The 12,723-nt window shown below is 40.6% G+C and overlaps 1 protein-coding gene and 1 long non-coding RNA gene across 2 annotated transcripts; one reads left to right on the forward strand and one right to left on the reverse strand.

The window, feature by feature from the left end:
- Positions 1–1,442: 1,442 nt before the first annotated feature.
- LOC122565225 lies at positions 1,443–7,748 on the reverse strand. The gene is made up of 3 exons (XR_006316116.1): positions 7,178–7,748; positions 6,991–7,062; positions 1,443–1,574 (listed from the first exon to the last, which is right to left on the reverse strand). It is a non-coding gene; the product is annotated as an uncharacterized LOC122565225 (long non-coding RNA).
- Positions 7,749–8,162: 414 nt separating this feature from the next.
- LOC122565547 (protein Largen-like) lies at positions 8,163–9,772 on the forward strand (the record flags this gene model as incomplete). The annotated part of the gene is made up of 1 exon (XM_043721600.1): positions 8,163–9,772. A coding segment is annotated over one exon (723 nt), but the record flags the coding sequence as incomplete, so codon positions are not given.
- Positions 9,773–12,723: the final 2,951 nt, after the last annotated feature.

Genomic DNA, 12,723 nt, shown 5'->3' on the forward strand with positions numbered 1-12,723 from the left:
GAAGAATTTTCATAAACAGACAGCTGGGAAGTAAATGCACATTTTTGGAAATTCAAATGTTAAGCATTTTGCATAAAGATAGCAACATGAAAATGGGATTAATGTTGAACCTGAAATAACATAAAAATAAACTTTAAAACAAAATTGTTCTTTATTTTGAGGAAATGCCTTTTTGGATTTAAAATAAGCCCTTTCCCAGGCAGACAGGATGTTTCTGAGTAAGTATGATTTAGTGTCCCATTAAAATTTCTCTTGTACCTTCTTCATCGAGATTTAATATGTTTAATGTTTTTTTTTACAGTGAGAACAAGTCTAAGTTCAGATTCAAACATTTATTATTGTGTTGATTGCATCCACAAAAACTGCAAAACTGTGTGGGAGTATTTAACATTTAACTGAACAAGTGCAGACACCAAATGTTGCTGTCAATTTTACACAGTAATGATTGTGTGCGCTGAAAATCTTTCCTTCGTTATTAAGTATTCAAAACTATTGAATAAATTGAGGTTAGTCCTTGGCACACAAATAGGGTGATTCTGTTGGGAAGAGAATTAGCTTGAGTGGGTTGTTAACTATTGAGTGCCAGAGAGATATTTGTTTTTGCTCATTTCACAGAATTAAGGAGAATCCTCTAGGTTTACAAGAATAATGTATATGCAATTGCAATTTCATTTCAGTTCTGTGTCTCAGTGTTGGTACTGGTCAGCGCTACTTTGCATTTCTACTCACCAGCTTATAAGGTCAGCTGTAAGAATTCACCAGCTATTACCATAATTAATGGCTTGCAGGAATCAAGTTAATTGTTAGGCAATTTCTTTTTCAGAAATTACCTATCCGCTGTTCTGCTGTCTAAAACTAGCAGTGTTTGATTTAACCCCAAACTTTCCTTTTATCTGTTTGTAATGTTCAATGAAAGATTTAATGCATTCACAATTGAACAATTATTAGCACTTGTATGAGAGAAAATTCTTAAATAACAGTAAAAGGAAAAAGTTCCACTAGATGTATTTTTTGAGGTTCTTGTTAAACAGTTGAGGCAAATAATAACCTGAGTTATTTAGGCTTTATCTCCAAGAATGATGATATCTCCACATTTCCACTGATTTTATGGGTTACTTCAATTATTTAGAATCCCTACAGTGTGGAAACAGGCCCTTAGGCTCAGTAAGTCCACACTGACCCTCTGAAGAGTAACCCACCCAGGCCTATTCCCTTATTTCTCTACATTTCCCCTGACTGATGTACATAACATTACAAGCAATTTAGATTAGATTACTCACAGTGTGGAAACAGGCCCTTCAGCCCAACAAGTCCACACCACCCCTCCGAAAAGCAACCCAACCAGACCCATTCCCCTACAGTTATCCCTTCACCTAACACTATGGGCAATTTAGCATGGCCAATTCACCTAACCTGCGCATTTTTGGATTGTGGGAGGAAACCGGAGCAAACCCATGCAGACACAGGGAGAATGTGCAAACTCCACATAGATAGTTGCCCGAGGCTAGAATCGAACCAGGATCCCTGGCTGCAGTGCCAACCACAGAGCCACTGTGCCACCCCTCATCTGCCACCTGAGGATAAAATAATGGAAGATTAGAGATCACATTTTCACAGAGTAGGTAGTAATTTCACTATAATGCATCTTAGCCTCTTAATTCTCTTTAGCATTCCACCTTAGTGCGCAGAATAATTTCCTTGTTCCACAACATCTTCTAGCACAGGAAGTATGGTTCCACATTTTAATGGTTATTAGCATAGTCATTATTTTGAAGAATTCAGATCGTTTTTTGAATAATATCTTAGTTGATAGTGATTTCAAAGCTGTAAATTAATCTGAGAGTAATCCTCCGTGTCGGCAACATATATTATGAGGAGCACAAACTCGGAATCAAAGTGGGATATTGGGTTGAAAAGAAATCCAGTTGTGGGGTTGCACATTCAGCAATGGAATGTCTCGGAATGGTTAACAGAAGACCTGGACCTCTTTTTAAAAGAGATATGTATCTCCATTTTTTGGCTATTAATTTTCTAGTTGCTAGTTTTGCTAGTTATGAAAACTGTTCTGCTATATTCATGGTGGCATGGTGGCCCAGTGGTTAGCACTGCTGCCTCACAGCGCCACGGATCTGGGTTCGATTCCCATTTTGTAATGGGCAGCACGGTGGCTCAGTGGTTAGCATTGCTGCCTCACAGCGCCAGGGTCCCAGGTTCAATTCCAGCCTTGGGCAACTGTCTGTGTGGAGTTTGCACATTCTCCCTGTGTCTGCGTGGGTTTGCTCCAGTTTCCTCCCACATTCCAAAGATGTACAGGTCGGGTGAATTGGCAATGCTTAATTGTCCCTAGCGTTAGGTGCCTTAGTCAGAGGGAAATGGGTCTGGGTGGGTTATTCTTCGGAGGGTCGGTGTGGACTGGTTGGGCTGAAGGGCGTGTTTCCACACTGCAGGGAATCTAACCTAATGGTTTGGTCAGTTTTAAAGCCATATCAAATTGATTTAAAATTAACCGGAGTTATTATTTCTATGTAGAAATGTATTTGGTAAATATTTTACCTTACACACATTGTGTAGAAAGTACAACAGCTACTCTGGTATTCTCCAAAATTGAGGTTTTAATTAAAGTTCCACTAAAAGTCTTCCCTTTCATTTTCTCACTTCTAGTAGAAGCCATTGGAATAATGCCATGGGGTGCATTTCTGTCTTTTTTTTTAATATTCTACATCAGAAGCCCACACAATAGCATTTGAATGTGAACATATTTGAGACTTGGCTTATTTAGCTGAACAAGTGAGTGAATTCAAAGCTCACCCCCACCTTAGGAACAGGGTTCGGAATGAGGACTTAGCAGATCATGGGGCAGGAAAGCAGAGGAGAAAGCATGCCACTTTCTGACTTCTCTCAATATGAATGGGAGAGGGACATCCTTCCCACCAGGAGGCTAACGTGGCTACAGTACTGAAGGGCTTGATGCACTACTGCTGGTATTTAACCTGAAGGCCATTCCATTGAGCAAGCTGCCAGGTAAGCCCTGATGGAAATGCCAGTGGCTTGGTAAAAGCCCTGCCATGCTCTGCCTCCTCAACACCCTTTTGGTCAAAGGAGGGATCCACTAGTGCAAAGTCTATCCCTACAGTAAGACATCTCCTCCCTTTGAACCAACCTCCTTCACCACACTTGTTGCTCCTGCCCTGGTGACACTCACCACTTATCTGTGTTCCAGGATTCCATCGATGACTCTCCTCCTATGGCCACCTGCAATATCGGCCAGCAGCTCTTGGAGATAGGGTATTCTAGGAGGACCCAGGAGCCCTTTTAGCTGCCAGCAGACTGCCTGATTTTATTGGAGCCACCGAAATGGCCTCCATGAGGTTTCCGCCTAACTGTCTAGGGCCCAGCACCATGAGTATTAAATTCTGTCGAGTATATTATGAACATTGAAGTGCGCTAATCAGTTAACTGGTGAGGATGCAGTTGATATTGAAACACAACTAACCAGTAACAAATATAATCAACAGATCTTGAATTGAAACCTGCTCTTGTTCAAATGCAAAGTCAACAATATTTAATAACTCCTCTGAAGAAGTCACTGGACATCCCAAGTGTCTCCAGCACTTGGGATTCATTCTTTAAATCAAAAATATTGCCCTAAATTAAAGCAGCCAATTAGATTCTCTGGCTCCAGGAATAAAGGAAGCACTGATGTGATACTCAGCCCACTGCAGGTCAGATAACCGTTTCATTTTTACCTTGCCCAGAAGATCACTTGTATCAGGGCAGGTGAACTATATTGTTTTTATACTGCAGCCAGCATTTATATCCTATCACTAATTGCTGTTGAGAAAATGCTGGTGAACTGCCTTCTTGAAATAGTGCGGTCCACCTAGTGCAGTACACTGAACTGCGAGGAAGAATTCTGACTGAATAACAGTGAAAGAACAGTGATATTGTTCCACGTCAGGATGGTGTTTGGCTTGGAAGGCAACTTGTGGACGATGGTGTACCCATGCATCTGATGCCTTCTAGGTGGTAGAGTTTAGAGATTTGGAAGGTGCTGTCAAAGAATCTTTAGTGAGTATTGCAGCATATTTATTAAACGGTATGCACCATTGCAACTACACGTCAGTGATAGAGCTTACGGATATTTCAATTGGTGTATGATGTATCAATCAAGTAGGCTGCTTTGTCTTGAATGATTGGATCTTGTGTTAGATCATATAAGATCATAAGATATAGGAGCAGAATTAAGCCATTTGGCCCATTGAGTCTCCTTTACCATTTATCATGCCTGATATGTTTTGGAACACCATTCTCCTGCCTTCTCCCCATAACCTTGATCCTCTTTACTAATCGAGAACACATCTATCTCTGTCTTAAATACGCTCAGTGACTTGGCTTCCATAGTATTCTGCAGCAATTAATTCTACAGATACACCACTGAAGAAATACCCCCTCATCGTAGTTCTAAAGGGTCATCCCTTCACTCTGATGCTGAGCCCTTGGGTCTTAGTCTTTATTACTAGTGACAACTTCTTGTCCACTCTATCCAGATCTCTCAATATTCTGTAAGTTTTACTGAGATCCCCCCACCCCCATCCTTCTAAACTCTGACAAGTATTGACCCAAAGTCCTCAACCACTCCTCGTATGTAAAGTCCTTCATTGCCAAGGATCATTCTTGGAAACCTTCTCTGAACCCACTCCAAGGCCAGCACATCTTAGATATTGGATTCAAAACTGCTCACAATATTCCAAATGCAGTCTGATCAGAGCCTTATACAGCCTCAGCAGTATACCCCCACTCTTGTATTCTAGCCCACTCGAAATGAATATTAACTTTGCAGTTGCCTTCCTAACTGCCAAATTAACCTGCATATTAAGCCTAAGAAAATCCTCTCCAAGTCCTTCTGCAGCCTCCCCATCTCCTCCAACTTTGTGTCAGCTGAATACTTAGCAACAATGCTTTCAGTTCATCTAGATCAATAAAGTATAACATTAATAGTTGTGGTCCCAACACTAAGTCCTGCAGAACTCCACAATTCACCTGCTGCCTTCCTGAAAAAGATCCCTTTTATTCTCATTGTTGCCTCTGCCAGTCAAGCCAGAGCCAGTACTTTGCCCCTAACGCATTGACTCCTACCTTAATTAGCAGCCTCCAGTGCAGCACCTTGCCGAAAGCCTTCTGGAAATCAAACATTGTCTCATCTTTGAAGAGAAAATGAGGTCTGCAGATGCTGGAGATCAGAGATGGAAATGTGTTGCTGGAGAAGCGCAGCAGGTCAGGCAGCATCTAGGGAACAGGAGAATCGACGTTTCGGGCATTAGCCTGAAGAAGGGCTAATGCCCGAAACGTCGATTCTCCTGTTCCCTAGATGCTGCCTGACCTGCTGCGCTTCTCCAGCAACACATTTCCATCATTGTCTCATCTTTGTCTAACTTGCTCGTTACCTCCTCAAAGAATTCTGAAAGATTTGTCAGGCATGACCTCCCTTGACAAAGCAATGCTGACTCAACACTATTTTATCATGCACTTCTAAGTACTATTTTATCATGCACGTCGATTCTCCTGTTCCTTGGATGCTGCCTGGCCTGCTGCGCTTCTCCAGCAACACATTTTTCAGCTATAATTTCCCATCGTCTGCCTCCCTCCCTTCTTAAACAGGAATGTTTTATATTCACTATTTTCCACTCCTCAGGAACCCTCCCTGACTCCAATGATTCCTGAAAGATCACAAACAACATTTCTAGAATCTCCTTGGCTATCTCCTTCAGGATACACGAACACCAACTAGCAAAAAAGATATGACCCACTGTCACTAGTATCCTTACATACAGACAAAGGACACCACTTCGACTGGGAGAACACATCCATCCTAGGACAGGCTAAACAGAGACACACACGGGAATTCCTTGAGGCCTGGCATTCAAACCAGAACTCCATTAATAAACACATCAATTTGGATCCCATTTACCAATCTCTGGGAAAAAGAACTGGAAATGATATCACCCACCTTAAGAAACCAAGACACATAAGTAGAAAGTGGAACAGAACACCAGCACTTCACCGGAGACTCACTGATGATGTTACTTAGCATGGTGATGAAACATCTGAAAACAAACCTGCCAACTCAGTGAGCAAACTTACAACCTGTATCTCCTTCAGATTTCAGTGTAGTCTATCCAATCCAGATGTTTCAACCACTTCAGACCTTTCATCTTCCCCAGTACCTTCTCATTCGTAATGCCCCCTACACCCTGCCCCCTGACTCTCTTGAAGTTACTGGTGTACTCCACTGTGAAGACTGATGCAGATAACCTCTTCAGTTCCTCTGCTTTTTTTTTATTCCCCATTACTACTTCTTCAAACTCATTTTGCAGTGGTTCCATGTCTACCCTTGCCTCTCTCTTACCTTTACGTAGATCTTAAACTCTTGCAATCTTCTTTTATGGAAGAATTACTGGCTAGTTTATCCTCCTATTTCATCTTTTTTCCCCCACAATGGCTTTTGTGTTGTCCCTTGCTGTTTTTTAAAGGCTTCTCACTAATCTTCACCACATTGCATTCTTTCTCTTTTATGTTGTCTCTGACTTCCCTTGTCAGCCATGGTTGCCTCGTAGTCACATCTTCCTGTCCAGGACCACTGACCAAATTCAAGATAGTTAATCTAAGGGTTGTGACTGCCTCCTGAAACACAGCATCTAGGTAACTCTCCCCCTCCCTATTGTGTCATAATGTTTGACACTCAGACTCCAGCTCAACAACCCTCAAGTAACCAACACTCATTGCAGATGTGGTCTCTATGAACCACAGTTGGGTACACTAGCTCCCACGTCATGCAAGTGCTACACATTGCCTGGCCCTACATCTTTATTTTAATTACCTCGTTTTCAATTTGTTTTTTGGAAATCTCATTCTGGTCTTTTAAATAATTCTCCTATTTACCTTCAATCTGAAAGTAACTTATAAATAGTCAAATTAGTAGCTATTACCTACCAATGAACTTAACGTTTTTCCTGTGAAGTCTCTCGTTTTGTGCTGTGTCTCAATCCTGGGCTTTAATTAATCCTGTTTAAAAAAACAACATATAAACCATGAGCCAAAAAAGCAAGCAAAAAAGCACCTCTTCCCCACTGCAACTATTTCCCACACTGCTTCCTAATTGCAGGAATGATATACTCACCCGGGCTATGTCTCACTCAGGATGTGGTCTCTCCTTCCTGACATGTTCTTGGAGTTATTCATCCAGACAAATAGAGAGTATTCTATTGCACTCCTAACTTGTGACAGAGGCAGAGTTGTAACTTTTGTACTACAAGTTGAATAGCTCAGTAAATCTTTTTATATTAGTTATTTTCTATGTTCATGCCAAACATAAACATACCAGGTTCAATAACAATCTATGCTTGCCTTGTTGACCACCCGTTTGCGTGGCAGTGGAAACTCTGTGCCAACGCTCCTCTACCTGAGCAAGATCTAATGGCTCCTAACAGAAACACAATATGTAGATTGAGGGGGTGAGGACAAAAACATGGACCAATGATCAGTATTCTCACTAAGCTGCAAGGGAAATCATGCGGCATCTTAGAAGGTACCATACAGACCTTGTTCCATTTAAACATTACATACATCCAACTGCAAATATAATTTAAAGAGATAATACATAGAAACAGTTGGCCAGGTACAATGTTAAAGGAGAACGGTACGGTGGCTCAGTGGTTAGCACTGCTGCCTCACAGCGCTAGGGACTCGGGTTCAATTCCCGCCTTGGGCAGCTGTCTGTGTGGAGTTTGCACATTTTCCCCGTGTCTGCGTGGGTGTGCTCTGGTTTCCTCCCACAATCCAAAGATGTGCAGGTTAGGTGAATTGGCCATGCTAAATTGCCCATAGTGTTAGGTGCAGGGGTAAATGTAAGGGAATGGGTCTGAGTGGGTTGCTCTTTGGAGGGTCGGTGTGGACTTGTTGGGCTGAAGGGCCTGTTTCCACACTGTAGGGAATCTAATCTAAGAACACTGCCTGTGATGTCTTATTGGTTTGAATAGGTAGCCAACACTGTCACAGGCAAAGAATGACTTAGATGTTTTGAAGCACTACTAATGGCTTGTTGTCAGATTCTTTTGAAGAGAAATAGAAAAACTGGGATTGAGGAAATTTAGACCAATAATTAATTTAATGTTGCTTTCATTCTCAAACAGGTAGTGGGACAAATAGATCACTTGACCTCTGATCTAAATCTGTCCGAGGATGCAAACAAGAGTTACAAAAGTGACACCCTTGACAGCAGCTCCAGTGGAGTGACTGTGTCTACTCTGGAAAAATCCAAAGATCGACCAAAAATGATTAACAGGACTGCACCAACCACAACAGCTGTACTGACAGTGCTTCGTAAATCAAAACCTCCACCCCCACCACCACGGAGAACACCAGTCAGGGTGAAGAGTCCAGCAAAAACATCTTCTATAAGTAACAGTCTCAAAATAAATGGTGCCTTCATCCACAATGGAGCACATTCACCCGCAGACCAACTAATGGGCAATAATGCAACATGCAGTTCAAATGTTGACAAACTTTGGGTGCAAGAGAATCAAACGGACAACATTGGTGGTGCTGGTGAAACCAAACCATTGACAAACACTGTTCAGAATAGCCAACGACCTTCAAAATATAGCCTTTATCCCACTTTCAACACCAAATATGAACTCCCTGTTCAACAGAAGGATGTGAGCACTGCTAATGTCCATTGTTGTACTAGATCACAGCTTCATCCCTGTCTAGACAGAAGATCACCAATATTCTGTAACACCAGTATCTCTACAACAAGTGTAGGCACAAGTTCACATCCAAAGAATCCACGGACAACAGTGAGAAAACATACTTCCACAACTGTTTGAAAGATTTGGGAAGAAAGATTTTATAGTAGATCTGCTCAATAGAGTTCAATTTTCTACCATCTTGGAATGTTCAGATCAATAAACAAGCAAGTAAGTAGTAACAATGTTGCTGAAAAAAATACCCTGCTACATAATCTGATGACCTCATGAGAGGAATGACTGGTATTACCCAGTTCCTATTCTTAAATTGATTTCCTTTGAAGCTAAACTATACCCGACTGAACTGGGATACAGAAAGAAGAATAATCTTTCCCTGTTCCCAGAGTTCCTGATGACATTGGCATAAGCTGAGCATGTCTTCACAGTTGCTGGTAGTCATTCAGTACCTTACCCCAAAGTATTGTCATTCATGAATGTAGATTGGTTGTCTTGTGAGGAAAGATTGAACAGTCTGGTCTCGTTTACACTGGAGTTTAAAAGATTTTATTGAAGTTCATAAGATCCTAAATAGCCTTAGCTATGTGGACATGGAAAAGATGTTTATTCTTTTGGGTGAGTCCAGAACATTGCTTTAAAATTAGGAGTCACCCTTTGGGATAGATGAGGGGAAATTTTTCTATCAAAGAGTGGTGCAACTTTGGAACAATGTGCCTCATAAGACATTTGGATGTATGGTCATTGAATATTTTTAAGACAGAAGTACATTGAGTTGTTAGACATAGAATCAAAGATTTTCAGGGTGGGGGTGCAGGTGGAAATGGGTAATTTGGAACACAGGTTAGCCAAGACCTTGTTGAATAGAAGAGGAAAAATTGAATGGCCTATTGGTGCTCCTAATTCACATTCTTATGAATGAGCCTAGAAAGTAAGTCATCAATGACAGTTGAAAAATGTGGTGCTGGAAAAACACAGCAGGCCAGGCAGCATCCGAGGAGCAGGAGAATCAATGTTTGGGCATAGGCCCTTCTTATTTCCGAAACGTCAATTCTCCTGCTCCTCGGATGCTGCCTGGCCTGCTGTGTTTTTCCAGCACCACATTTTTCAACTCTGGTCTCCAGCATCTGCAGTCCTCACTTTCTCCTAGTCATCAATGACAGTGTGGTTGAATGTTCAGAGACCACTGAGTGTAGATTAAACCACAGACTAGCACAATCTTATCCATACATTCACATTTTTCTACAGGACATATTAGTTAGACTCTCAGAAGCAGTCACTCTAACTACATTTTCTCCCTCCTCTGGCACTGAGTCTGTTGCAATGGTGATCCATCTAAAATCTGCTAAATAAACTGCTGAGAGTTGAACCTGGAATCATGGTTTGTGTATCTCAGTACCAAAGCAAGTGACTATTTTAGCCACTAAACATTCTAGAAGTTGACTCTAAATGCTGTGCTGCAGCATTTTTGAATTTATCAGACTTTATATTGAAGAAAATTAGTGTTTAAATAATTTTTGATCAACTGTGACATAAGTGGCCTCAGGGTCTGAGATAAAAGGTCAATGAGATTTAAGAGATGTTCAAAATTTTGATGAATGCAAAAGGATTTGTTTCTATTGGCAGGAGAGTCTGTAACAAGAAACAAAAATTTCAGTCAATTCTTGAAAGAATCAGAGAACTGAAGATTGCTTTACAGTGAGCTGTTATCTGGAATTCTCCGCTTAACAGGGTGATGGAGACAAACTAAGTAGTAACATTTAAAAGGGAACTGGATAAATTCATTTGAAGAAAAGGAATGGGGCTGGTTGGACAGCTGACTCAAATGTACTTTTTTGTGTTGAACAATTCCACAAATTGTTTAATACAATTATTTAATACAAATGTTTAATACAAGTGCTGAAATAAATTGTTTTTGTAATAACTTTAGCATAAACATGTTTGGAAAATCTCTATCATTGATCTTTAGTTCATTTTCTCTCATACCATAAGAGCTGCCACAAGAGAGCTATTAGGAACTTCTTTTAATCCAATATAGCAATAAATTCCAGAAGCATTACATAACCTCCACTATCTCACTGAGACAATGCTTTACATTTGAGCCGGGGAGGCAACTTTATAAGTTATATTTAGGGACTGTATTTTTTAAGGTAAATGAAGCATCGTGCAACTATTCTGTAGTGATCTTGGGTGGTTTGATTGTTACAGATCAAAGGAAGGCTTAGACGGTTTTTAATGTAAAGGAATGTAAGATATTTATACTTGGAGGCAATGACAGCCTTTTTATTAACAATAGGGACTGAGAGTCTCAAATTCTAGAAGAGTGTTTAGAATGTTGTGTTGTAAACAGTGGGGTTTAAACAGTCCATTTAGTTCCAAGATGAAAGATATGTAGATACAAAAGCCTTGCACTTCACGTTGACATGGAAAAGGATGCAGAGGAAACTACTGAGGCTATCCTTGAATAATTGATTATCGGACAGCTTTATTTTAATCAGCCTGGATCCAGCATGGAGGGTTGCAGCAAGAGGCCAAAAAACAGGTTTCAGGATTCAACACACGGGAATGAGAAACCAGTGACTGGATTGAAAATACTAAACTTGGGGAGAGTTAAGCCATGGTTAGAAGAGCTGTCTAGTTTGAGCTAAAGTGAGACTCCTAGAAAAGAGAACCTTGCTGTGGAAAACACTTCTGAGATGATAACTTAACAGGTTTAGAAAAGAAATGATCAGGAATAATCCTTCAGGAGTTAATAATAAGTGGATTGGTTTTTGGAAAAAATCATGTCAGAGTATAATAAATAATTGCTGATACTTGCAGAATGCTATTAGTCACAGCTTGCCAAATTGGGAAAATAAAACCATTTACTTATTTAGGCCCAGTCTCTACTTCCCTCATTTGTATTGCATCTTATTGTATTGCATCAGACTTACATTTGGAGCTAGCGGCCACAGCTTAAAAATATGGTGTCTCCTTATTAAGACAGCGATAAGGAGAATGTTTTCTCATAGAATCATAAAGTACAGCAGAGGCCCTTTGGTCCATCAAGTGTGCACCAACAAAAACTACTCTAAATCTACATTCTGCCCAATCCAGCACTTGGCCTATAACCTTGAACATTACTGCAGTTCAAGTACTCATTCAAGTTCTTTTTTCAAGGCTGTGAGCTGTCCAACCTCAACTACCCTCATAGTCAATGCAATCCAGATTTCCAAATTCCCACCACCCATTGAAAAAAGTCCCAAAATCCTCTCTAAACTTACTGCCTTTCACCTTAAAATTATTTCTGTTATTGACCGTTCAACTAAGGAGAACCATTGCTTTCTATCCCTCCAGTCTATGCTGCTTATAATCTTATACATGTCTTTCAAGTACTCTCTCAGCCATACCTGCTGTAAATAAAACAACCCAAGCTTATCCAGCCCCCCTTCATTGCTAAACTGCTCCTTCCCAGGCAACATCCTGGTGAATCTCCTCTGCATCCTCTCCAGTGCTATCACGTCTTTCCAATAGTACAGTGACCAGAACTGCACACTATATTCCAGCTGTAACCTAACTACTGTGCAGCTCCAACATAGCTTCCTGCACTTATAATCCATGCTATGATAGATTAAAGACAAGTGTAACTACACAAACAATCTCTCCTGCCATTTTCAGGGATCCCATTTCCCTGTAAGATTTATAATATCTTGACATTTACTGAGTACTCCTTTGTCTTGTTACTTCTTCCAAACCACCTCACAATTATCAGGATTAATTCCATTTGATCATTTGACCAATCCATCTATAATCTCCTGTAACATGAGAGATTTTCTTCCTCATTGTCAACCAGCTGGCCAATCTTTGTATAACCTACAAAATTATTTAATGTCTCTCTCTCTCTCAACCCCTTCCCACACATTTACTTCCATAGCATTTATGCATACCATAATCAATAAGGGACTAAGTTAATTTCTAATAAGAT

This window comes from Chiloscyllium plagiosum, chromosome 31 (assembly GCF_004010195.1).
Source record: "Chiloscyllium plagiosum isolate BGI_BamShark_2017 chromosome 31, ASM401019v2, whole genome shotgun sequence".
Taxonomy (NCBI): Eukaryota; Metazoa; Chordata; class Chondrichthyes; order Orectolobiformes; family Hemiscylliidae; genus Chiloscyllium; species Chiloscyllium plagiosum.